The sequence below is a fragment of the Tubulanus polymorphus genome, chromosome 6 (genome assembly GCF_964204645.1).
Source record: "Tubulanus polymorphus chromosome 6, tnTubPoly1.2, whole genome shotgun sequence".
Lineage (NCBI taxonomy): Eukaryota > Metazoa > Nemertea > Palaeonemertea > Tubulaniformes > Tubulanidae > Tubulanus > Tubulanus polymorphus.
The window spans coordinates 12,606,046-12,634,033 of NC_134030.1; the positions used below are offsets into that span (position 1 = coordinate 12,606,046).

The 27,988-nt window shown below is 38.4% G+C and overlaps 2 protein-coding genes across 2 annotated transcripts in view; one reads left to right on the plus strand and one right to left on the minus strand.

Annotated features, from left to right (window-relative positions):
* The window catches only part of LOC141906703 (activating signal cointegrator 1 complex subunit 2-like), a 47,070-nt gene extending 46,924 nt beyond the window's left edge, over positions 1-146 (minus strand). The window contains exon 1 of the mRNA XM_074795999.1: positions 27-146. The gene's annotated coding sequence lies outside the window, so the exon portion shown is untranslated. The remainder of the gene's footprint in view (positions 1-26) is intronic.
* Positions 132-27,302, plus strand: LOC141907749 (serine/threonine-protein kinase 11-interacting protein-like). The gene is made up of 8 exons (XM_074797491.1): positions 132-198; positions 6,974-7,063; positions 7,137-7,369; positions 7,792-8,067; positions 9,714-9,785; positions 15,350-15,583; positions 18,890-18,976; positions 27,123-27,302. Exons 2-8 carry the CDS (start codon positions 7,006-7,008, stop codon positions 27,300-27,302), a joined length of 1,140 nt encoding a protein of 379 aa, XP_074653592.1. The 5' UTR covers positions 132-198; positions 6,974-7,005.
* Positions 27,303-27,988: the final 686 nt, after the last annotated feature.

The window sequence follows — 27,988 nt, forward strand, 5'->3', positions numbered from 1 at the left end:
AAAATAAGAAATATATCTCGTCATACCCAAAAGGAAAGGAAACCTTCACGGGTCGGATACGCACGCGCGGGCCTACGTCAGGCTCACGTGTCTTGGATATAACATCAGCCCTCCCAAAGTGAATATCCTGAAAACGTCATCCCGAGATTCTGGAAATATTATTGCGTTATAGGGCTATATGAACCTTGACACTCTCGCGTGAGTATATGGATAAATACAACCAGTAGGCTATCTTACAATGACCAACCCTAAAGGCGGCCAGCCCAGTACAGTGGCCAGTACAGTGGGCTTGTAAACTGGCTTTGATTTTATTTCCGGGTTGTTGTTATCGTTGAATGATAATCTCGCGAGAACGGCGCTAAAATTTGAACCAAAGTGGCTATTCGTATGGACACGTACGAATAATTCCGTAGGCTATTCGTACGCACCCGTACCGATTATTCTGGAATGTTCGTACGGGAAGGGATAGGGTTAGGGTAAGGTGAGGCTTAGTTAAAACATTCGGCCGACTGTCAGTGTCAGCGCAGCGAGCTCGGTGGTCTAGTGGTATGATGCTGCGCTAGTAATTTACTGGCCCGGGTTCGAGTCTCGCTTGATCACGCTCTACTTTCCTCTTACTCTATTTTCCATACTTTCCTTGAATTTTCTAAGTCGCGCACCTCTGTACGCATGCGTGCGTTAATCAGCCAATCAGCAACAGTTATTAGCATACAGATCCTAGTTCCGTACGAATAGCCTCCATAGTAATCCGTACGGGTCCGTACGAGAAGCCACAGCGAATTTGAACACAGGCACTCGGGCGCTATATCCCCTCCGAAAAATTTTCATTTCTGCATGGACCTTTTTATCATCAGGATGGTCTAGGGATTCAAAATCATTCAATCTTTTGACCAAATAGACTTACTTTTTCTATATATGTCAAAATTTTGATATTTTGGGCGCAGTGAGTGGTAGGTGGATATTTTACTGTATACGGCTGACTATTTATTTCTGCTATTTTACCATACATTGTCGCTGATTGGCTGATTTACGCAGCACATGAGCACAGAGGTGCGCTAAATTCAAGGAAACTGTGGCAGTGCTTCATCTAGGCAAAAATAGAAGGGCGGGCCGCCCCGCCCCGAAAATAGCCGCCCTTGTGCCCTGCAGATGTGTCCCAGGCTCGCCCTTGTGCCCTCATCACTTGCCGTAGGTCTGCCCGCCTGCCCTCGTCAGTCACCGTTTCGTCAACAATACGATCCGCTTTTTAGTAGATTCCAACTTTTAGACGCTACCGCTGGCGCATGTGTAGCGCATTACTCGATGTGCGAGTAGCAGACGTCTCGATTAATGGTTTTTTCCGTAGAAAGCCTATTAGAATGCCGAATGAGAAGCGTAGGCTGGCAGAAAAGGAAAAGATTTTTAACTCTGAATCCAAGAAGCATAAAACGATTACTAGTTGGTTCAGCACAACGTGAGTAGGCCTATTAATTGTTATGTTGATGATTTCACGACGACGTACCAACCATGCGATGATTCACCCGGTGGTTTAACAGGCGTATTTTCATACGGCCGTGGCTTATTGTGTACAATGACGTGTTACAATCGCTCTATTTGAATCTAGTACGGTCTTGAATACAATTCTGAGCGGTGGTAAAATGATTGACGTATTTTGTTAGGAGGATTGCACGTGGAGGATTGTTTTGTATAAGTGGGACTGGAGAGCGCGCAATGTTGCTAAAAATAGTGTACACACGGAGGCCACACGCCATGACTACAGCAGGCAATCCCTGCTGTATACTACAGAATAATATATACAACTAGTATTACATGCGTGCTTACACTATTGACAGCAGAGATGCGCGCGCTGTACGCGTATTTGATATAGCCTATTAATTCAAGGATAATAAATATTTTAAATTTCGAGTATAATAATAACATTTATGAATCATTAATTTGAATGAGGGGGCTATGAATTATTAAGGTGACTGATTAGAATAAAAAATCGCTATTTATTGAATAGTTTGTTTTGCATTGTCAGTTGTTAGTTATTATTCAGTTAGTGAATTATTTATTTTCTTCTCTCAGTCAAAAAAATCCAAATGACCCTCCCCCGGTCGGTGATGAAAGTCAACCTGGTTCTTCAGCATACGAACTCGACGATGTCGAATCACATTTTAGCGATGACGATGTCAGCGATGAAAATAACAATTTGATCAGTGATAATGGTGTCGAAATTATCACAACACAGGAGAATCAAGAAAAGTCTAATGCTAAAGGTAGGCCTATCCATTAGAATTAATTTCGGTTATTTTCAATATGGCAGGTAGGTCCATGGTTTGACTGACACTGGAAAGTAAACTAAAAATATAGCTTGTCGTAGCCTATGGATGCCGTTTTACTATATCTTCTTTTACAGCTTATGAAGGGCACCAGTGTGGGCCTTTTTAAAATTTTTGATATTTCTATAAGTCTGTTATCTTGTCAAAAATCTGCATGAGACTATTTATTAAATTTTTCAGGTCATGGTAAGCGTGCTGTAGGCTACAATGAATCATTGAAGAAGGAGAATCCTTGGGTGCGTGCTCATGTGTATACTGATCTAACCGAAGGAAAAACATACACTGGGTTGATATGTGATATCTGTAAAAGAACCAACACGAAAGCGATGAATGGTAGCGACGTATGGTGTAACACCCCCTTTCGATGCCTTCGACTGGATAAGGTTGTCCAACATTCTCGAAGTGAACAGCATAAACAAGCAATAGAGACAGATAAACAACGAGCGAACAATATGGACAAAATAGCGTCGGAAATGAATGAAGGAGAGGTGAAGGCCGTAGCTGATGCCATGCGCATCCTCCATTTTTGTGTTGTGAATCATATTGCATATACAACAAATCTCAAACCATTAGTGGACCTGTGTGTTGAACTCGGTGCTGATAATCTTCCAACTCTTAATAAAGCCAAGAACTGCCAGTATACAAGCCATACAATTATCCAGGAGATGCTAGATACAATATCAGAGATTATCCAACACGATGTTCTAGATGAAGTCCGGCAATCCCCAGCTTTTGGTCTGATGTTAGACGAGTTGACAGATAGTAGCATCAAAAAACATCTTGCGTTAGCTGCTAAACATATGAATAAAAATGGTCAACCAACAATGTCATTCTTAGCAGATGAGGAACTTGTTGATGCCTTGGCAGACAGCCTGTTAAAGAAAGTTACTGGTTGTTTAAACAAATTAGATCTAGACATAACCAAAATGCACAGCATTGCCACTGATGGACCAAATGTGATGATGGGAGTTAGTAATGGCCTCCATAGAAAGCTCAGAGATATTCAACCCACTCTTCTCACCCTCTCGACACTAACCCTATCGAAACCCTAACCCTAAACCCAATATAATGATTTTATTGTTACTTTTATTAGTTAATACTATATATTAGTAAAATATATATATAGTAAAAACGTTCGGTAAAATAGCGGAAGTAAATACTTTGCCGTATACGGTTAAATATCCACTTCGTATTTTGGGCCCTAAATCGCATGTAAATTCGCCGATGCGCGATGGCGATCGATGCCATAATGGTTGTCAATCAAAGTTTCTAACCTTCACTGAAATGTCACGACAGAAAATTTGCAAAAACCATGTTTTCAAACATAACTATCTCTTAAAGTGATGCGTATGTTTGTATTATTTCAATGTGTTACTATTGATTCAAAGATGTACTGGTTGAAGAAAAGTTACATGTCCAAAAACGATATTTTATCAATTCAATTCAATGTATTGTGACGTACTATTATTCCATCCAACTCTTAGGCACTGTCTATTTGTGAGACGTCTTTATTAATATAAAAGAAAAGGTAGTTGATGAACTGTGAGCGTATAAGAAAAACTTTCAGACAGCAACACTAGGTCACACGGGCACCTGCTACAAGTAATCCCCTTCTATCTTCAAATGAAGCGAGATTTCTTAATGACGTCACTCAACGGTTGTAAGACGTTGGTGACCTAGTGTTGCCGCCTGAACACCAGTATTGTTTTGTCGATCTCCAGTATATTACACAATAGCCTACTGCGGCTATAAATAGTACAACATAGCGTTCTAAAACAACGCGATCCACGGAAAATCGATACACGGTCTATATCTGAGTTCTACTGACTGCAATGAAGTGAGAACGACGAGGATTTATGGGACTCGAAACCAACAGAAAAAACACGTGTCGTTGATGGTGCAACCAACTGGCAGCTCTGTAAATGGTGCTAAACAATGAGAATGGCTGTTTGTATAAAGTGATTTCATGGTTGATTTCGTTTAGTTCACTCCTGAGAGCATTAGAGCACGCCAAATTTACAAAAATTCAAGGTCCCCCGCCAGCGTCGCGCCTTTGGCGCTCGCTTCCGGCGGCTGACTCTGCCGGTTGATGATGCTAATTCAATCCCAAAAATTGAAATTCGTAATTTTATTTCTGATATTTTTTTGATGGCCGATTATGATCCCTGCATTATCTTTTTAAACGTATCATAGCAAAAGACGTTTTTTCTCTGATTTATTGCAGTAACCACTCAACACTATCAAAAACCCCAGGAACTGTATCCCAAGCCCATCGATGAGTGCCTGTGATTTGAACTGCAAATGAATTCAAAATATCACGGAAATACCTTGTATTGATATTCAATTGTTTATTTATCCGCTTTAAAGTTCCAATAAACAATTAGTCGTTAAGGATCATTATCAGGCAGGCGCAACGCCATACTATATGAAAATAACAAGGGATGAAACGTTTTCGCTTTTGCCTGTGACCGTATTGATGCGGCAGAAATCACTGCGCATGCGCGGCATCTTCCGAGTGCTTTTGAGCTGTCAATCAAACTACACATTCTAGTTTTTAGCCCACTTGGGACTAAAGTCCCAGCGGGCTATTGCGTTCACTTTTCGTTCATTCTTCCATAGACGGAATCCAGTTATTTTGGAAAGTTTTGAAGACGCTTCAAGGTAATGTCTTGATATTTAGTTCATACATATATCTACCCTAGACACATCTTCAGCCCAAAAACTGGCCCTGTCAGATTCAAGATGGCCGACTGGCAGCCATTGTTCAAAATCAGCACTTTTTACACATTTTTGAAGTTTTCGAGGGAAATTTTGAAGATGCTTTGTGACCTTTTTTTGCCCAAAAATGTCAATTTTCGCCTGAATACTGAGTCCAGTAGCTTCCTAATGGTTTGCCATTTTTCATTGAAATTGCTGATGGGCATTCTTTGGAAAGGGATATTTTATATCCGAGACAGGTATTTTTGGTCAGGCAATTAGGACGCAATTGGCAGCCATCTTGGTGTCATCAGTACTCATTCGTAGGTGGAAAAAAGTTTTTCCACATTATATTGATACTTAACCCTTTCAGTGCTGACTTATTTATACCCTATAGTGCTGGAGATAATTTGAAAATTTTGAAAAATTCCACCCTAGTGTGTTGAATAACGGGAATAGTGCGTCTACACCGTGGCGCGGTGTATCAATAGTTACTAATATTTCACTACGTTTGACAGGTGCTGCCAGATAATTACTAATTACTAATTACATCAATACACCGCAGTGCGGTGTACTAGCAAAATCCATCACCGATTCATACAACGCACTGCGGTGTAGACGCACTGAAAGGGTTAAGCATATTTTGTTACCACAATCAATGGTTTTTGTATATGGCCACCAGAGGGCGTTGAACAATACAGTAACTTAGTATTTCTATATTATATTCATACATATGCATATTTTGTTACCACAATCAATTGGAAAGTTGTAACTCATGATATGGTCTATGATTGTGGTGAGTTTCAAGGACATTAGTTTTCTATATGGTCACTAGGGGGGTTGAATAGTAGAATAACTTAGTATTTCCTTATTATATTGGTACCTAGGCATATTTTGTTACCATGATCAATTGCAAAGTTGTAGCTCGTGACATGTTCTATGATTATGGTGAGTTTCAAGGTCATTGGGCTTTGCATATGGTCACCAGGGGCGTTGAATAGAGAATAACTTATCATATTGGTAACTAGGCATATTTTGTTACCACAATCAATTACAAATAGTAGCTGCTGACATATTCTATGATTGTGGTGAATTCAAGGTCATTGTATTTTTACCTTCATGACGTAGTCACGAAGGTTATAAGATGGTAGTGAGTCAATGACATCATTTTCGTGTCGCCACTTATAACTTGTTTGAAGGTGATTGGATGGGGCGTTGAATATTGAAATTGTTAGATTGTTGAGCGTCTGAAACCACTTCCCAAGTGGGCATGGTATCCCTGGACCCCTAGTTTTATGTAGTATGATCTTTGGGGCAGCGAAAATGGGCTTGTCTTTTCATATAAGGATATATAAACAGAAAATGAGCATTATCGCCACATAGCCTATACCATCTTAGATATTTTAGTGCGACTGAGAAATTGCAGCAACTCGTCGCTCATCTGCGGGGTCATGCGACTGATTGCAGTTTTCATCACAAGTGACCGATCGCACAATATCAAACATGTTTGATATTGTGCGATCGAAAATCGTTGAATCACTCATCAATCACTCCGTGTCCGGCAGCTGGGTACCCAATTTTTTGTTATCAACGGAAACACCAAGTTCGCAATGATATAAAAAAATAGCTCTAGCACTTTTATGAGATTATTATAAAGCCCATGGCTTTGCAATCCAGTTTCGAACCCACGTATCACGATCGCGTTGGATTGAATACGACGGTGTCCTCGACGCATCAAAATCAAATATGTTCCCATCAAAGCAGCGGAGGTTTCATCATCGATGTCCGCCATTTTGGGTATCATGTGATTAATTGCCTCATCGTCGTCTCTCCCTAGTCGCATGCCGGCGCACACACATTTAAGAATTGCAGATTGAATTTCTTTCGGTCTTCTATGGCTACAAGTGATTATGATTTACTCAAACATAGGCCTCTTTTCTCTTATCTTTGAACAGGTGAAATTTGAAAATAATTTGTTCAGAAGAAGATGGCAATGCATGACCGTGAAGTGATAACTGAGTTAGCTAATCTTCTTCGAACGAGTGGTAGGTAATCAAATATCATTAGTTGATTAATTAGAACATTCAGCCTCAACAAAGAATTTGTTATCGTTTGCAGGAGATTGGATTTTAGAAGAAGGTGTTAAACTCTCATTGACTTCTGTATCATTAAGCATATTGAATGAAGGATTCAGAAAGTTAGAAAACTACAGATTACAGCAGATAGACACCAGCACAGGAGTGGCCCCAGTGAATCTCGTACTTGCAAACAAAGGGGATGATGACAAAAATAGAATATTCGATGATCTAACTTTCCTCTATGCATTCATACCTAAAATATCTGCCTTGAAGGTTAGCTGTATAATTAGTTCAATAAGTATTTAGCCTGCTTAAAACCCAACTTTGTGATCCAAGGACCCTTAAATCTTACATGATTCAGTTTCCAAATGATGCGTATATGTTTATATTAAACAAATAGAGATCAGCCAGATAATAAAAAGCAATAGTAACCTCAAATATAGCACTCAGTCATGCCTCAGTTTGTGGCAGTACTGTTTTATGATGTCGCTTCTGTAATCAACGAAAGCATGTGTGTTACTCAGTACGCATAGGCTATGTGAAATGTACATAAAAGTATCATTGATTTCACTATACAAATTTTCACAGATATACACCCTGCTTTCTAATACATGAACTGTTATACGCGGTAATGTTCATTCAAATCATGTCCTGAACTGGGAACAGATTTCACTCATATGTATATCTATTTACAGGTAATTCATGGTACAAGTACAATCCAAGGGCCAATTTGTTTGGAGGAGTTCCGTAACCTTCAAGTTCTCGAAGTTAAGAAAGTTCCTGTGCATTTATTATCTGGTATAGAGAAACTCCAACTTCAGCTCTGTACAATCATCTGCTCCAGGTGTATCCAAGCCGCTCAGGATCTCTTCGAAGCTTGCGGTGGAGACATGTGCTCGGCTCACATGTGGCCGAAATTAACAACTGTCAGTCTGTCCTCAAATAATCTGGACACTCTTGATGGCTCATTTGTATGTATGATTTATTAATGATTCAGGGAGAGTCACACAGGGGTGGATCCATTGGGGGGGGTTAAGGGGGTCTCAACCCCCTGCTCAGTTATCAAAAATTTTCTGATAGTGATATCTTTATCAATTGATCTTTATCAATTGCAGTTTCGGCATCTGCAAGAAATTACTGTACGTAATGCACAAATTTTTACGTAACGAACAAAAAATTGTATCTGCGTAAAACACTGTGTTTGACCCCTTTTCTCAGATTTTCGATCCGCCCCTGGTCACAGGTTTATATAAGCCCATTATGGCACTTAAGACCAGTCTTATGACTAAAGGATGATGGACTTAACTCTAAGCACCATAGTCGCATTAATGTCATATGCCCATAAACCACCATAGTTGCAAAATTGCAAGAGTTGCTGTGTGGACATTTTCATGCCCACTGATGATTACGGTTCATGCCAGCACAAATAAGTTCATTGCTTCAGTTAGTACAGATCAGTAGCTATTGATTGATTCAGAGACAAGGTTCCTTCTCAATTTAAGTCTGTACATGAGAAAATTTAAAATGTCCTCAAATATACTTCTGATTTTGAGTCTGATGGGCCTACTGACAGAGAGGGAGAAAAAGATAGCAGTAAGGTCCTTCAAAGTTGATACCTTGTTTTCATCCAAACCTCTAGACATAACGGGGCGGGCAGATTTTTTGGTTATGAGCTTTTTTGAAATAGAAAAGTGGAAATGAACTTGTATGTTTATCTTTTCCAAGGAGAAGAAGGCGGGAAGTTTTTTCTTTTTAAATCCAAAAATTATTCACTGTGTAATACTTATATGAGATGAGGGCGGGAGTTTTTCAGAGTCTCGATCCATAGAAGGTTAAGTGTGCAGGACCAAGACATGTTCATTTGCTTATTTTCTTTATCTGTTACATTTAAACAGCATAATTTCAAACAAATGCAGTCTAAAATGGCATATAATCTCCAGGGTCACATGCCCAATAATTTTGTGAATGGTTGGGAATGTCATTCTTATCATATCTAAACTCTTAATAGACCAAAGAACACTACGCTAATTTTTCTCTTGATTGACTGGCTTATTAGGCTCCAGTTCATCATAGAAAAATTAGAAAATGTTCATAAGTGCATTACTAATACACAATACTAATTATCAATAAAAGCAATATTTGATTTCTGATATTTTTAGTCCTGGCCTGCGAAATGCATAAAAAAAAGCCGACCGTGAACATTCTGACACAGGTTTCAGACTTAATCATTTTCTTTTTATTTTGGCTTTCGGGAGTGACGCGGGCGGCTTCGCCATATGATGAGAAGCAAGGTATCAACTTTGAAGGGCCTAATTTCTAACATTCGATCTGATTTTAAGAAAAAGATTTTTTCTGAATAGGAAATACATTTTACCTACAACTTTTTCTTTAACGCCATAACTCTATACCACAAAGGGGTGCAGGTATAAGGTATCAAAGGGAACCCTCAGTAGGGCTGATTTATTGGAAAAATGGCTGGCGATTGAGGGGTTATTTATGGTCATTCGTCTGGCGCTTAAGAGTTAAGCCAGGACTACAACTGTGCCACGATTTTAGTAATGATGCTACTCCATGGTCTTTTACCTAGCTTACCACATGAGACTTTTATTATTTTTAGCGGTTACTTCCTGCTGTCAAAACTCTTGACTTGAGCCAGAACATGCTTAGGAATACAGAAAACTATCTTGAGGTATGTTATGTCAACCCTAAAAATGTTTTGAATTTTAGACTTAAAATATTTGGCTTTTTGAAATTCTTATTCCGCATGCCAGTGTTTATTAGGCCAGCCGTAGGCCGAGCCTATTACTATACAAATGGAGTGAATTTAAATGATATGGTTTCCAGAGTAAAGGCTCTGACTGTGCAACTGAGCATATATTCAAACAAATCATTCATGAGAGCATTATCCATTCTCCAACCCCTATGAAGCTTAATTTTGAAAGAGGGCCTCATTAAGATTTATATGAGCTTTTCCGCGAAAATCTGATCGCAAAAATATCTTGTTTTAAAAAGCCAATCAGAAAGCAATGGCTCCTCTATGATTGGCTTAGCCGCAGAGATCAGCAGGTGTTCACGTTAACTCGCGGTATAGTCTACCGTTTTACTTCCGGGTTTTATTTTGAGATTTAAAATTGTATTTCATTATCGATTTCTGTCAAATCTTTAGTTGATTTTTGGTTTTTGGGAAGAATATTTTTATTTGCACTACAGAAAATATTGACAATTGTGCAAAGTCCCATAAAAATAGCTTTTTCTCAAATCTGATTGCATCCTTGATATACTAATTGGCCATGTGCTCAATCTGAAAATTCAATCAAATTTGATTCTGCAAAGAAAATATCAAATCCAATTCAATTTTATTCAATTGGACAGGGTAACACAGCAAATCCAATTCAATTTTGTTGTATTGAGTATTCCGCATTCAAATCAATAAGACCAAGGGAAAAGATTTATCTGAGGTATTTGTTCCTGCCAGCTCCAGTTGCTGTCTGTGCTACCTATGAAAACACAATTGAATTGTGTAAATTATTATCCTGGGATTGACTAGTCTATGATGAGCCGGTAGTGTATTTGGACAAATTTAAGCCACAGAATGCATCATTTACCATTTTATGAAAAGCTGACAGGCTGGCCATAGTGCCCCTTGGGGCTCTTGTCTTGATGAAAAAAATTGATATGCTGATGTATTTTTATGCAGTAGTAATTTGCATATAAGATCATTGTACAGGTTGACTGATATTGAGTAGTCCTTAATAAACCTAATGCATTAAATTGCTGGTGTGACTGGCAGTCATTGTTGTTTGCCAAAATATGCACTTACACATTTTTAGGCCAGCCATAGGCTGAGCCTATACGGGATATCGACAAATTCAAGTTCTTGAATTACTAGTTTGATGGCGCTAGTCAGAATTGGAACCTAAATCAGCCATGTTCTAGTTCATTTGCAATAAAAATCTCTCACTTCAAGTTTTTATTTAGCGATATGATTATTTCATATGTCGCCATAGGTATTGTTTCATTTTAATACCCAGTGATTGTGTTGATTGAGATTTAAGTGAAGCGAACGTTCACTACACAAGGCCTCCACTTGCGCGGAGTGCTTTGCACACACAAACACAAGCTCATACCACAGGCACTTGAATATGGGCTTTGACCTTGTTGTGAGTTAAAAATGATAAAATTTATCGTAATCAACGATAAAAATACCACCGGGGTTGCCATCTTAATTATCCATGATGCAACTGTTTTACCCATGATCCGACGCACACCCCTCGTCTAACTATACTATACAGAAAGGCTGGAAACGCTCCTATCTCCGTAATGCTTAAATCTACCCGCACATATCAGGACAGCTGATGTCACAGCAATCCCGAAGAGGCATCGCGAATTTTCAAAAATCAATTTTCTTGCCAGTTAAAATCTTTAACGGAGCTAAAACAGTGTCGATGTTTCCAAAATATCATCTACAATTGAAATTATGGGCGCTCCTTATATTTTAGAATTAAAATTGACTCCTTGGGACGTACTTCGGCAATCGTCGGCAGTGTTCGGCTGTCCCGATAATTGCGGGTAGATTTAAACATAACAGAGATAGGAGCGTTTCCAGCCTTTCTGTATAGTATAGTTAAACGACGAGCACTCTTTGCATCATGGGTAAGTTATTATAAAACATGGCGGATTATCGAAGTAGGAACAACGTATCGCTGGTGAATTATTAAATATTTATCCATTATCAAAGCCCATATTCAAGTGCCTGTGCTCATACAGACTACTATATGGTGATGCTGTAACGCTGCTTGGCGTGTGCACGTTAGGTAATGATGATAACAGGCTGAATAATCATTGTAGCAGAAGATGAGCGCTGTGTTTTCTGTTTGATAGAATTTTTAATAAATTGTAATTTCTTGTGACCTGAAAATACTTAGCAGCAAATACTAACTAACTATAGGTATAGGTCGAGGTCTGAATATTATTGTAGTGGTAAATTCCAGGGTTTAAAACGATCTAATACTATGCCCCAGCGTTTTAGCTTCCGCGGCCATACATTGAGAGAGGTTTCATTTCCAAAACTCAATATTCAGCCACCCTCTGATACGTGGCATCATATGAATTTTATTTGAATATGATGCGATTGACGACATGGCGAACCTCCGTCGATGACATGGTCAACTGAATTGAAATTCTACGAAAAACTGTTTTTGGTGGGAAAATTCTTAGCTCTCGCGTATAAAATTGCAATGAGCTCAATTGGGGGGGCGTCCTCTCTACGAGCGAATGGGATTGGCTGTTTTTGGGATATACGGGGAATTCCGACGCTACTAAAATAATTATGGGAAAGCCATAGAATGGCGTACGTTTCATTGGACTAGGCGCCGTGTACGTGCAAATTTCAAATGTCATTGCTGGTGAGGATGTAATTATCCGTAACATCCGCCATAGGTATTGTTTCATTTTAATACCCGGTGATTGTTATGATTGACATTGAGGTGTAAGCGAAATTTTCACTTACACGAGGCCTCCACGTGCACGAGGAGTGCTACGCGACACACAAGCTCATACAGTACACTACTAAGGGTGATGCTGTAACACGTGCATGTTTGACATGAAAATAGGCTGAATAATCGTAGCAGAAGATGAGCGCTGTGTTTTCTGTTCGATAGAATTTGTAATGAATTGTAATTTCTTGTGACCTGAAAATACTAAGCAGCAAACTATAAGGTCTGTCGAGGTCTGAATATTGTAGTGGTAAATTCCAGGATTTAAAACGATCTAATAGCCGATTTCTTTTGTACCGGTATTTTAGCTTCTGCGGCCAACATTGAAAGAGGTTTCCAAGACCCAATATTCAGCCACCCTCTGATATGTGACATCATATGAATTTTAGGCCATCCCAAAATAATGGTCTGTGTGCCGTAACCCGACCGACCAGACTTCAAAGGTACCGAGTGAAAACGTTTTTCTGGGATTCATTGAAATAGATTTTATTTTTGATAAAAACTGCCGACCGACCGACCCACTGCCGACGTATGAGCATCGTGTGAAAACATGCCTTGACATGTGGCCTAGTTTAAGTTTTCCAGGAAACTGGCAGTGTTCCAATAAGCTGCCATTCATTCTAATAGTGGACTATATTAAAGCTGGTAACGTAAAAGCGCGCACATATTCAATGTACTGTTTCATTTTTAACACAGAGATGACGCTCTGGACGAAGTTATAATTTTAGAGTAATTCTTCAAATCTACGCTATTAGACAAATTTCCCGTGCACAACGTAGATGATTTTTTGCGATATTGTTTCCATGTAAAAAAGGTGAAAAATTTGTTTTTTTTGCCCAAAAATTTTGCAAAAAAAAAATTTCTAGGGCCTACCTACCTACTGACTCATCCTGAAAAGTTGAGTTGGTGTTACGGCAAACAGATAATTATTTTGGGATGGCCTTATTTGAATATTTTTTCATATTGTGAAACATATTTTTTTGAAAATATAAAATAGTTTCCCTGCCGCGCCTACCTGTACCCTACGAAATTTTGGATGTAGACCATAAACAAATGTTTATCTTTGGTCTTATTTGATTACAAAATAATTCTTTAAGAAAGATAAAACACAATATAAACTTCTAGAACTTTGAAGTCACGAATAATAAAGATTTTTCAAGCAATGCCCTTACTCCAAACAACCTCTAGCTTTCAAGGTAAACCACACTTTGCCCATGGGCAATTTATTTCATGTAGTGTGATTTTTGGGGCAGCTAAAATGGGCTTGTCTTTTCATGTAAGGATATATTAACAGAAAATGAACATTATCGCCACATTGCCTATACCATCTTAACTATTTTTAAACGTGGTCCATCATTACAATGTAAATCTTTCTGTAATACTTTGAATACTGGATCATTCCTCTTCTACTGCGTCATGAAGGTATAAGGCCAATGGGCCTCTTGTTATAAGCGAACAAGTCTGTCTGATGCCTCTTTCTTTCTGTTACCGGTTTGTTATTAGTAGGTTCTTCATGCGTATAGTATCTTCTTGATCTATCATCGCGATCTTTCAGCAGCCGCCATTATATCAGTCACACTGATTACCGCAGAGAACCAATGCAGCTTTGGCGGCATAAAAGGGAGATTGTGTTTAAAAATACTCTCTATGTATTTCATTTTGTTTTTCACTTCGACCAAAATAGATGAAGCAGAGTCATGAATTGATACATTATAAAAGAAATCAAGTTTCATCGGTTTATTGCAAAAGGAGATTACACTATGTCATCGATATTTCCACAGCAGTGCGTGCTGCACTGCTGTATAGTAAGGTGCTTGAGCAGTGAATAGGTTGACAGCCGGCTGATCTATGTATCGTGTGAATACTTGTGGGAAGCCACGTGTATGTCCGCTCTCGCCAGTGATCTTTTGTAAACAAAATACATTAGCCCGTAATCTAGTTGAAGATCCTACGATAACCTTTTGTTATCAACTATTTCCTGGTCGGATCAAAATTTTATTTTCTATTTTGCTTAACCCTTTTAAGTTCATGCTAGGTCGAGACGGAAAAACATAGGCTTCACGTTCACGCTCGACCAAGTTTTATTATAAATCTTTGCTTATGGTGAATTTGGAGATGATGATTTAGAGCTAATAGACAATGTATCCAGTGACTTTATAAAACAGTTCAGATGATATTTATGATATAGACGTCGAAAATCAAACCCTTCTCAAGGCCAAGTCCTGGCCCTGACTCTGATGAATCTGACAAATACTGACCAATGCTATCTAACTAAAATACTCAAACCTGGTATCATAAGAAAGGTCATAATATTGTCTACAAACTTTTTTTTCGCTGCTAAGCTATAGGACCGGGAACAAAGAATGTTTTATGTTTTGCCATATGAAAATACAATTGTACTGTGTAAATTATAGTATTGACTCTGAGCTGGGAGTATATTTTGACAAATTTAACCCACAGAATGCATCATTTGCCAGTTTATGAAAAGCTGATAGGCTGGCCATATAGCCCCTTGGGGCTCGTTGAAGGTTTTACGGGAAATTTTTATGACACTTTGATCGATATTATTGATGTTTCATAGATATATGTATAGCTGGGAATGGATATCTACCCATATTTATGTTTATGGACTTATGTATACTCCATCTTTATTTAGAATTGATATCACTTAAGTACTAACTGATTTAATGACTTGAATGGTTGGATTTTATGTTATATGTTTGACCCTCTCCAAGTGTTTTTCTTATTTTTCTTACAGAATTTAACCAATCTACATTATGTCAATTTGTCATGTAATCGACTGGTTCATGTACCAACCTTCTCTGTCACTGCGAAACACAGACTAGTCAAGTTAATTCTCAGCAATAATAACCTTGATAATATTGATGGTATTCAAGAGTTGATAAATCTGGTGGAGCTCGATCTGTCCGGAAATTGTCTTTGCACACATGACAAAATCAATTTACTCTGTTATCTACACCGGTTAAATGTAGTAAGTAAATTCCATTTGATTGAATATTTTTTCATTGGTGTACTGGTGAAATAAGTAGCCCACTTGGTAGTTTAGGCCAAGAAGTTTGTTGTGTACACTTATTTCTAGTCTTGATATTTGATAATTGTTAACACTCAAAGGATACATCACCTACGCCTAGTGAGCCCAGCCATAAGCTGAGCCTATTACTATACAAATGGAGCGATTTTAAATGACAGGGTTTCCAGAGCAAAATCTCTTTCACGGTGCTACTGAGCATACATTGACACAAATCATTCATTAGAGCATTATCCATTCTCCAACCCCTATGAAGCTGAATTTTGAAAGAGGGCCTCGCTGATATTTATATGAGCTTTTTCGCAAAAATCTGAATGCAAAGACATCTGTTTTAAAAATCCAATCAGAAAGCAAAGACTCCTCTATGATTGGCTTAGCTGCAGAGATCAGTAAGTGTTCACGTGAACACGCGAAACCGTCTTCTGTTTTACTTCTGGGTTTTATTTTTAACTTAGTATTTCTATATTTTATTCGTGCCTATGCATATTTTGCTACCACAATCAATTGGAAAGTTGAAACTCATGACATGGTCTATGATCGTGGCAACTTTCAGTGTCATTGGTTTTTGCATATGGCCACCGGGGGCGTTGAACAGTGCAATAATTTAGTATTTCTATATTATATATGTACCTATGCATATTTTGTTACCACAATCAATTGAAAAGTTGTAGGTCATGACATGTTCAATGATTGTGGTGAGTTTCAATGACCCAAGTTATTCTATATAGTCACCAGGGGGCATTGAAAAGTAGAATAGCTTAGTATTTCCTTATTATATTGGTACCTATGCATATTTTGTTACCACTATCAATTGGACAGTTGTTGCTCATGACATGTTCTATGATTGTGGTGAGTTTCAAGGTCATTGGGCTTCGCATATGGTCACCAGGGGCGTTGAATAGTAGAATAACTTAGTATTTCCATATCATATTGGTAACTAGGCATATTTTGTTACCCCAATCAATTACAAAATTTTAGCTGCTGCCATGTTCTATGATTGTGGTGAGTTTCAAGGTCATTGGATTTTTCAGGGTCATTGGATGGGGCATTGAATATTGAAATTGTTAGATTGTTGAGCATCTGAAACCACTTCCCAAGTGGGCATGGTGTCCCTGGACCCCTAGTTTTTTATTGAGCAAATTTCAGAAAATTCAATTCCATTCTGCATTCAAATCAATAAGACCAAGGGAAAAGATTTATCTCAGGTATTTATTCCTGCTATGTAATAAATAAATTGTATTAGGTAAATTATAGGTATTGAATGGTATTGAGCTAGAAGTTTTTTAGTAGTGAACGACCACTTTGTTATCCTGTTCAAATGACATCATGTTTTCTCCTAGGTCAGTCAAATACTTACCGTTCAGTTTTCTCTGTAACAACATAATGTCTACACTTTTCGCGGTATGCAGCTTATTTGTACCATTGAATGATAGATCAAGTTTATTACGCCGTCCAATATTTCCGTCATTTGATGTAAAAAATTGACAGAATTCCTTGAAAGATTATGGCTAGACTATGACACATATTGACCGCACGCCACTGCTATGTCGAGCGTGCTGACGTGATTATGGAAAACCCAAGCTTTGATTGGTTGTTTTGGGAATGCCAGCGCTTTTGACGTAATAATGGGAAACCACGCTATGATAGGTTGTACTAGTCAAAGTGCTGAAGTGATCAGTTCGACAAGTTTAGTCGCTTATAAACGGTATCGCTTTCTAGAAGGCAGGTTTTTATCCTGACATTTCATTAAACTTAGCCGATTAGTTTGTCTGATGTGTAAGAGTCTAACACGCGCCGCTGATGTATGAGCTTGCTTTTCTTGCTATCATCACTGAATGTTGACTGCGTGCATACAAACGGCGTACTATACATAGCAGACACGTGGTGCTAATGCACTCACGTGCGCGACTATACAAATGTATTATCTTGCCGCTGTGAGTTGATGAAATAAACAAAATAATCTAAGAATAACATTGGAAAGTGATTTTGCCTATGTATTATTATACAAATGGAGCGAATTTAATGGACCGGATGGTTTCCAGATGAAAGGTTTTTTCACTGTGCAAGCTGGGCATATATTCATGATACAAATCGTGCATTCTAGCGTGCCGAATTTTGAGAAAGGGCCTTGTTGAAATTTACATCAGGTTTTTCTCGAAAATCTGAACGCAAAGCTGTCAGGTTTAAAAAGTCAATCAGAAAGCATTGTCTCCCTATGATTGGCTTACCCACAGAAGTCATGAGGTGTTCACGTGATTCCGCGGTATCGACGACTGTTTTATTAGTGGGTTTAATTTTAAGATTCAAAATTGTATTTCAAGATCGATTCCTGTGATACACCATTATTCAATTTGGTTTTTGAGAGGAAGTTTAATTTACACTTCTGAATCCTTGACAATTGTTCAGGAAAAATAGCTTTTTCTCAAATGGGATGTATGACCTTGATATGCAAATTAGCCATGTGCACGAATTGCAAATTCAATATAATGTTATTCCTCCAAAATGTCAAATCAAAGTCAATTTTACTTTATTGAGCAAAAATTCAAATTCATCGAATTCCATTTTATTTTATTCTACATTCAAATGTATTCACTAGACGATCGGTAAAGATTGATCTGAGGTATTCGTTCTTGCCAGCCCCAGTGTCTCTGTTAGTACTGTTACTTATTAAACACAGCCAGTCTAATGAAAAACGATCTTTGTCATTCAAACCTACTGGGGCAGGAGAACCGACCAGATGTTTGAAGTTTTCTAGTTTGACAAATATAACCCACAGAATGCATCATTTGCCATTTTGAGAAAAGCTGACAGGCTGGCCATATTGCTCCTTGTTTTTTGTTTCCTCCACCAGGGGGTTTGAATATTGAATTATATATAATTTGTCTATTCATGTTGGTATCTATGTATATTTTGTAACCGCAATCTATAGCAAATTTGTAGCCTGACATGTTCTATGATTGTGTTGAGCTTCAATGTCATTGGTTGTTGTATATGGTCCCCAGGTAGCGTTGAATAGACAATTATCTTAGTATTTCAATATTCTATTTGTAGTTAGGCATACTTGCCCCAATCAATTGCAAAATTGTAGCTCATCACATGTTCTATGATTGAACTCTCAGGGCCGATGTTTTTCTAATTCCTAATACAAGCGAGCATGCCTTTATATATGTCATCTAGCCAATATGAGGAAATCTAGTTCTTGGTTCTTTGTAATACTGAATTTGTAAATTAAAATCATTTTTATTTTAGTTAAATCTAAGGGAGAACCCACTAGCCTATCATGCCAACCATCGATTACTGACCGTGCAATATTTATCTCCAGTTGCTGCTAAAGAGGTACGTATACACGGAAATTTATGATTTTAGATTTATTGGGCAACCTAATGCAAAGCCTGTAGCCATGTAGTTTGAATGGATATGATTGTCACGGTACACGGTAATAATGCCAGAGGTTTATAATGCCTGAAGGATATATGCTGCTAGTGTGCACTATGAAAGCCAGATGTTTTACAGGGATGATAATTTTCCGCCTTTTCAATCAATTTTCATCATTTCTCAGATCGATGCAAATCCGTTGAAAAAATGGGGGGAGGGTGAGGATAATTGCATCTTAAGGATAGATTGGTATGACCATAAAAGCGTTTCCTGATCTATTTTTAAGTACGATCATTTTCGTTAACAAAGTTTTATTTATCTGTTGCTCGACCATGTGTCTGTGGATATATGTATCTACATCATTGATTTTTTGGTATACCTTTGTCAGCTCTACGAGCGAATGTGATTGGCTGTTTTTGGGATATACGGGGAATTCCGGCGCTACTAAAATAATTATGGGAAAGCCATAGAATGGCGAACGTTTCATTGGACTAGGTGCTGTATTACGTGCAAATTTAAAATGCTCATTGCTGATGAGAATGTAATTATTATTATAGGTATTGTTTCATTTTAATACCCGGTGATTGATTTGATTGACACTGAAGTGCAAGCGAACATTCACTTACACAAGGCCTCCACGTGCGCGCAGAGTGCTATAGACTGTTGCATACACAAACACACGCTCGTAAAGTATACACTACTATAGTGATACTGTAAACGCTGCTTGCTGGCGCGTCTGACATTTCATCAACAGAAGATGAGCGCTATGTTTTCTGTTTGATATAATTTATAATAAATTGTAATTTCTTGTGACATGAAAATATTAAGCAGCAAACTACAAGTATAGGTCGAGGTCTGAATATTGTAGTAGTAAATTCCAGGATTTAAAACGATCTAATATGCCGATTTCTTACTGTGCCGGTTTAGATTCCGCGGCCATTCATTGGAAGAGGTTTCCAAGACTAAATATTCAGCCACCCTCTGATATGTGACATCATATGAATTTTATTTGAATATTTTTTCATATTGTGGAAAATATTTCTTTGAAAATATAAGATAGTTTCCCTGCCGCGCCTACCTGTACCCTATTAAATGTATATTTTTGGTCTTATTTGACTACAAAATAATTCTTTGAGAAAGATGAAATACAAGATAGAACTTTGAAGTCACAAATTTAAAAGATTTTTCAAGTAATGCCCTTACCCCAAACAACCTCTAGCTTTCAAGGTAAACCACACTTTGCCCATGGGCAATTTATATGTCATTCTACGAATGTATAAAAATCATGAATATTAATTTGTTGAGACAAAAATTCCGAAAATCAATTTTTCAAAGATTTCATTCTCGTTAAAAAAATGTCAGTAACCAAAATTAAGTCCTTTTTGATACATGTATATTTTTTCTAGTTTAATTTTCAATGAAACGAATTTTTGCGTACTGGTAGCTTATACATGGCAAAATTTTTATTTCACACTAGTTTGGCGAGCCACGGGACCATTGGTCCTTTATCTTTATTGCTAGCTGTTCGGACCATTCTACTCTTTGTACGAAATGCTACTGATCTAATGAACATGGCAACTTTATATGTGTTTGGACGAATAATAATATTTCTTGGGATGTGTATGGCACGTGCATTACTGTACTGATGATTCCTAAGGTACATATTAGAAAATACTGATTGAGTTATTAACATGCTGAAAATGTTGCTAAAGAAAATGTTATTGAAAATGGGTACAAAATACTGAGAAAAAAAAAACGAAACTTTTAACCAAAAATACTGAAAGTGGTAATCCCAATGTTACAATGTATGTATGTGGTTTTACAGTGGCAATAAAGAAACCATCATCAGATCTCGGGGTTAACTCAGGTTATCGTGAAGTGTAACAATAAACACACAAATTTGGATCCAAGGGATACTTGTAAAAAGTAATCAGCTTGATAACCTTCCCTAGGGGGTCCTGTTTCGAAGAAATGAGTCAATGTTACATGATCGGTTGTCCATTTCATATGGTAAAGTTGAAAGTAAAAATATGATGCCTCTAACCGGAAACGGGAGCCATTCATAAGACAAAGGGTCTCTTTAGCTTCGCTATGTTCTATTGATTGAGATCAGTGACACATGCATACATACTGCTATACCTTTGTGATCCTGGCTGTGTCGCCCAGCCTCTAACAGTGGACCATGTAATCACCCTGGCAAGTGAGAATGGGTTGTTTATGATTTTTGGTTTACCTTAGTCAGCGATATGAAGAATGGCGTTACCTTTTTTTTATGTGAGCATTTCTTTCATTGGTTCTCGGCCTAAACAATGTATAATTGATGCGATTGAAGACATGGCGAACCTCCGTCGATGACATGGTCAACTCAGTTAAAATTCGCCGAAAAACTGTTTTTGGCGGGAAATTTCTTAGCTTTTGCGTATAAAATTGCAATGACCTCGATTGGGGGGCGTCGTCTCTACAAGGGAATGTGATTGGCTGTTTTAGGGATATACGGGGAATTCTGGCGCAACTAAATGACTATTGGAAAGCCATAAATGGCGAACGCTTGATTGGACTAGGTGCTGTATAGATGCGAATTTCAAATGCTCATTGCTGGTGAGAATATAATTATTTCACATATCTAACAATATATAATATACATATTTATTTCACATAACATTCACTTACACAATGCCTCCACCTGCGCGCAAGACTGTTGCACACACAAACACACGCTCGTACAGTACACTTCTATTATGGTGATGCTGTAACGCTGCTCGGCGTGTGCATGTTTGACATGAAAATAGGCTGAATAATCTCAGCAGAAGATGAGCTCTGTGTTTTCTGTTTGATAGAATTAGTAATAAATTGTAATTTCTTGTGACCTGAAGATACTAAGCAGCAAACTATAGGTACAGGTCGAGGTCTGTTTTGTAGTGGTAAATTCCAGGAATTAAAACGATCTAATACGCCGATTTCTTACAGTACCGGTATTTTAGCTTCCTCGGCCATACATTGGAAGAGGTTTCCAAGACTCAATACTACAAAAAACATTTGACTACAAAATAATTCTTTAAGAAAGATAAAATGCAGTATAAACTTGTAGAACTTTGAAGTCACGAATTAAAAAGATTTTCAGGCGATGCTCTTACTCCAAACAACCTTTACCATTCAAGGTAAACCACACTTTTTATTAGGGTTTTCTGTTACTTCACAGAAAACCCTATTGAGATTCGCGTGTTTCTTATTATTATTATTTTATATGTCACACTTTTTTCACTAAAAGAACATAGGCTTTGTTACCTTGCCACTGTTGCCGATACAATCCGTATGATATCCTTCAGCTCACTTCGATCTATAAATACTCCGTGCCTATTATCATGAAGCAACGTTACAAAAGCACTGTCGGGCCGTAAACATCGAAAATTGGGCCCCATTCAATGAGGCGACATGTTTTTCTGAGTCGTCATCCCGAAATCCACACGAGGCTGCTCGTCACTTCGATTATCAATTGAAGTGTAAATAAACAAACTTATTGCCGCAAGACGTCACATTCAGCCGCGGTCTTCAAACAGTAAATTTTAACAATTAACCATTTTCTTCATCAGTACACTTAACCAACCGACAGGATATAATTTACTACTCTGAATATTATAAGCACTGTAAAGATCGATCTTAAAAGCTGTAAAGATCGATCAATAAACTTGGTATCTGCACATCGTCGTTCCGCGGATCCGCTGCAAGTTCTCGCCATGAGAATCAAAGCAAGTACAAATAAATTTATTACTCCCAGTGATTTGGCCGCGGGCTTCAAACAGTTAGTTTCTTTATCGGATATTTACTACGTTAAATCATTAGAGTACCAAGTCGTATTGGCCTAAACTGATGCAGCGGAGAAAAGCTGTTGTGGTGATGAGGTGTCAATAAATGGATTTATTACTACCAGTGATTCGGCCGCGGATTTCAAACATTTATCAATATTCTATTTTTCCTACAGTACATACCCATCTTTACCAAATCCACAGGATATTTACTAAATGCCTGTATATTACACATTCTTATCCGTAAGCTGGACTCAAGCTTGATATTCGGAGTGAGCGTCTTGGATGCCGCGGTGGATAGGAGATCACTGTCTGTCACACCTGCTCTCCGTTTTGGTCAGTAATTTCGTTAATAAACAGTTTATCTACCTTTATTACGCATCAATTTGGTCAGTGAGGACTTTGCATTCAGAAATAAACAACAAGTTTTACTAAAGTTGTTTTTGTTTTCATTTATGAGGGATAGTTTACTCAGCACACGCCCGCGTAATGCTGAAAAATACGCTCCGCGGACGGTCGGAATCGTTACAGTGACTTCATCACCTGCTCATTAGCATATCAAAATACAGTAGGTGGCGCCATAAAAGCAGTTTTTCAGCATTTCGCAAGCGTATGCTAGGTAAACTATCGCTGATAGATGAAAATACAAACAAATCTATGCCACTTCATGATTTATTGCTGAATGCAAATTCCTTACTGAACATTTGATGCATAATATTTAAAGATAAACCGATTGTTAACAAAATTACGAACCAAAACGTCGCACGGAGAGCACGTGTAACAGACATAGGTCGCTTGAAGTGTTTATTGAGTTGTACGCGATTATTAACAAAATTACGGACCAAAACGTCGCACGGAGAGCAGGTGTGACAGACATAGGACGCTTGAAGTGTTTATTGAGTTGTATGCGACCTCGAGGCCTACTGGGCTTTACTGTTTCGAGCAAGCATAGTTTAATTGTTTTGATTATTTACAGACTCGTGGATTGAACTTCAAACAAAATTTGCAATAAAAAATCGACATTGCTGCGACGCGATGTAGGCCTACCAATGATTTCTTTCTTCATAATCCGAAAATGAAATCGATTTTATGAATTGAATACCCCATGGACCTATCCCTGTTAAATAGGGTGTAGGAATACGATGTTTAGGAGGGTTGAAATTCAATAGGCCTAAGACCAATCCGTTCGGTTGGTAGGCCTACGCATATACATAGGTCTACATAGGCTATACTAGGAGCCCATACTAGGTTAAAGCTAAGTTCGCTGTAAAGGAGGAATCAGATTTATTAAAATGCATGTATGAGTGATTAACTGGTTCGACTTGCAATGATCAATCACAATTATCAACGAAATTTTATTGGCAAAAAATAAGATTTTTGGGAAAATTTCGTCTGAGCAGACAGCTTTATAAACCAGACTTTTCATTTGAGTTTTTTCACCATTAATGAAACTGGTATTTCATTAATTCGTAATGATTTAAGTTACTGTGGAGCCCTAGAAAGATCTTTTTTTTCGTTCAAAAGATCTTTTCGCTCTAAAAGTTATTTCGTCCGGAATAAAAATTGTTCGATTGAACCAATTTGAAAGAATCGTTAAAACAAGTTGTTTTCGTTGTTCGAACAACTTTTTTTTGTCCTAACGAAAGGTTTCTCGTTCGGACAATTGTTCGATCGGACAGAAACGTTCCATTCGGACAAAATTTTCTTGTCGGAACATTAGGTTTTTCGTCCGAAGAAGTATATTGTAAAAGTTTTTTCGTCCGAACACAAAGTATTAAGTACATGTATATTGTTAAATTGAACACAATTGTTTTCATTCAAAAATTTGTTTGAGCGAAATTGTTTTGGCTCAACAAAATTTTTTTGTCGCGAAAAAAGATTTTGGTGGAACTAGATAGTCCTCGTTATAATAAGTAATCTTAATTCGAACAAAATAATCTTCTCATGCGAACACAAAGGTATAATCTGAACCTGGGTTTTCTTTGTATCCAATATCCATATCATGCCTTTTAGGTAGGAGCCCAAATTTTGAACAGAACACTGCTTGTTTAGATTGTTTTGGAAATATACTCTGTCTGGTACATTTTTGATTACTCTGTATGTCATCTATCAGGATAGTGAAGAGAAGACGACTTAGGATACTACCTTGTGTGACTCCACTAGTTAGACCGATTTATTCCAAGATGAGTTCCTTTGATTTTGGCCACCTGTTTTCGTTCAGAGAAATCTGCTGAGCCATTTAAACAATCCATCATTGATACCGTGTCCGAATAGCTTGTTTAGTAATCGCTGATGTTGTACCTTATCAAATGCTTTTTCAAAATCCATAAATACTAGTAGGCTTAACAGTTGATTTTCTAGAGTCAAATAACTATCTGGTCCAGTCATACATGGTATTTCTGTTGAGTACTGTACCCTTTCCTATGGTTTTTGCCAATATTTTCTAAATTTGGATTGATCGCCAATAGTTTTTCTATATGACCCGGCCCTGCGGTATTGCATTTAGCCACCGGCGAAATCCGCCATCTTTTTTCTTGGCGTTCTTGTATATGAACGCGTTGGATTTTTTTGCCAAAAAATCAAAGGGATTACGAAGTTAAGGGAGTTTTCACTCTCATAACGGTGAGTCCGTTCGGTTTGGGGGCTATCCCTTGTTTCTTTTTTCCCGGAATAATTTAACTAAATTAATTTAATTTAATTGAATTGAATTCATTATTGTGACCGATTTATTGAATAATTATGCCGCCCCCTCCTAAGGGTCAGCATCGTGGCGGTGAGGGATGTGGGCATTAATTCGGTGCCTGTGATGACCACGTTTCGTGTGCGTCGTGCAGGCATAAATCAGGCCAAATCTGTTCAAGGAGTAATCCTTGCAAGATTTGCGAGGTTTGGTCCAAGGACCTTTGGATTCCGGCCGATAAGGCTCGGAAACTGAGAGATCGTCGTGCCAACCGACGTCTCTAATTAGGGTTTCTGCTGCCTCGGCAGAAACCCTATTGGATTCCTGCTGATTATTATTTTAACATATTTTCCACTGAGTTTCGTCACATAAAAATCATCTTCTATTAGATTTCACTACTAACAACTTTGAAACGAAATGTTAAACTCTGATAATAATATAACAGTCGCTTTCTGTGCGTAGTTTCTATGGATGTACTGTGCTTCCTATTTTAAACTTGAAGTTACTTAAAGATAACACCGGTGGAAATAGCAATCATCAATCATGGCGCGCAAACTGGCTCGAACCTGAAAGTTTGTGACGTCATTTCATATATGAATAAAGAAGGAAGGCTCCGAGAATATCCAAATCACAGGTTACTGTGAATAACTGGGTTTCGACCATTCACAAGTTAAAAATGTACTTCCTTGTTTGTGAAGTAAGTTTATTCATACTGTTATTAAAAGCAGTTCCTTTTAAACATTCTATAATAGTATAGTTTTGTTCGTGGATATCAATACTTCGAAAAATCACCAGCGGTTTATTTATTTACTGTACCGGCACGCGTTTTCTTAATTGAATTGAATTGGTCCGGTCCAAAAGGCGGGTCATACTAGTTAGCGTCAGAAAATGTCAGCGTCGGTGATACCTTGTTATCGTCGATATTAAACGGTCTAAAGTCAGTCTATACATCACATACATTACAAATTGGAGGTCCCTTGTATATCACATCGCAGCGGCGATGGTAATGTCATAGAAGAACAAAGTCAGTTGAAAATACCTACCCACTGCACCGATAAAGAATGATTGCTAGCCAGAGACCATGTGACAGTCAGTAATGGGGAGTGATGGCACCGTTCCTGATTATGTTTTTCTAATGGTTATTGGACGTCAATTTCATATGTGAATTGTAGTCCCCATCTGATCGCTTGACTTGTCAGACTGACTTGTCACTCCTCTACTAATAGTTACACTATAAGGCCTTCCCTCCTGCATAGTTTACCCTATTATAGGCCAAATTTGTGCTTTGGGCCTAATTTGGTTTTCTTATCTAGTCGACTTTTTTTCGGAACTAATAATAACCGAATATGCGCTTAAACTGTCACTAGGGAATGGTAAAAACACCGTAGCTTCGTTCTTCTCGATGTTATTTCTCCCAAAACCTGGCACATTAGTACTTTGTGTGTAGTAGCACATGCGCATAGTAGCACATGTGGGTCAACATATCCATGTTGTGAGTTGACCCCTAGGTGGCACTCATTCAAAAAAACGGAATGTAATGAACTGATTTCGGGTGAAATCTTTGCTCGCATCCCTGAATGACATCCTATCCAGAAAGGCAGAAACCCGTTATCGCTGCTTGCAGCTAAATTTCTATTTCTTATCGTATAGCATAGCGGTCGCCGATCGTACTGGCACGGTCTGCTTCCCAACTCCGTTCACCGGGGAGGAACACTGGTTAACCGGCACCGGTCTCTGGTCAATCACCGGTCGCTGGTCGTTCAACGGTTCAGCCGGTTCGTTCGGTTCAGACTATATGTTCTGAACCGAGCGCGCGCCAAGGTAGTCAAGATACCGGCCCTGGTTCGGTCGGTACCGGTCCGGTTCGGGCACCAGTCCGGTCCAGACGTCACCTGGTTCTAAACTTCCGGTTCTTACATCGTCTGATTCTGATCGTCGCTCTGGGAAATTATGGGGTGAATGTCACCCTGGAACGTTTTCGTTTCCCCCTCCAGAACGGGGTATGAAATCTGGAAAATATTTTAGTTCAACCGATCCACCTTTGGTGCATTTCGCTCGGCGTATTATGCAACTCCAGGTGCTGTGGATCATAGTCATAGCTGCCTGGATGCTGATTATACTTTGATCAGCCCGGATACTGTTTCAGCACAGTCGGGTATTCGTTTGCCTAAGTCCAGTTTAGTGGCCATGACGTCAATCCTGACAATCTTACCAGGGTTGGTTCGTTTCAGGATATGGCACTTTAGGTTTTGACGGGTGAGCTTCGCGAAACTCTCGCCGCCGTCCATGCGGGCTCCGACCCAGAGTCAGTTGCCCTAAAACTAGAGGGAATGGATCGGATTATCCAATGTTTGGCTCGGTCTGTTTCACATGTAGGCTAATCTTGTGTTAGCTTCCCGTCAGTCAGTTATGGACTCCAGTTCCAATGCTCGTCTACCAGACATGGTGTCCAATTCTTTGCTGAGAGCTCCATTGGGGACGTCTTCACGT

Excerpts from the sequence above, each read along its gene's own strand:
- LOC141907749 (XM_074797491.1), top strand. The coding sequence starts at position 7,006 with ATGGCAATGCATGACCGTGAAGTGATAACTGAGTTAGCTAATCTTCTT. Across the intron at positions 7,064-7,136 it reads TAATCTTCTTCGAACGAGTG|GAGATTGGATTTTAGAAGAA; the intron begins GTAGGTAATCAA and ends TATCGTTTGCAG. Across the intron at positions 8,068-9,713 it reads ACACTCTTGATGGCTCATTT|CGGTTACTTCCTGCTGTCAA; the intron begins GTATGTATGATT and ends TATTATTTTTAG.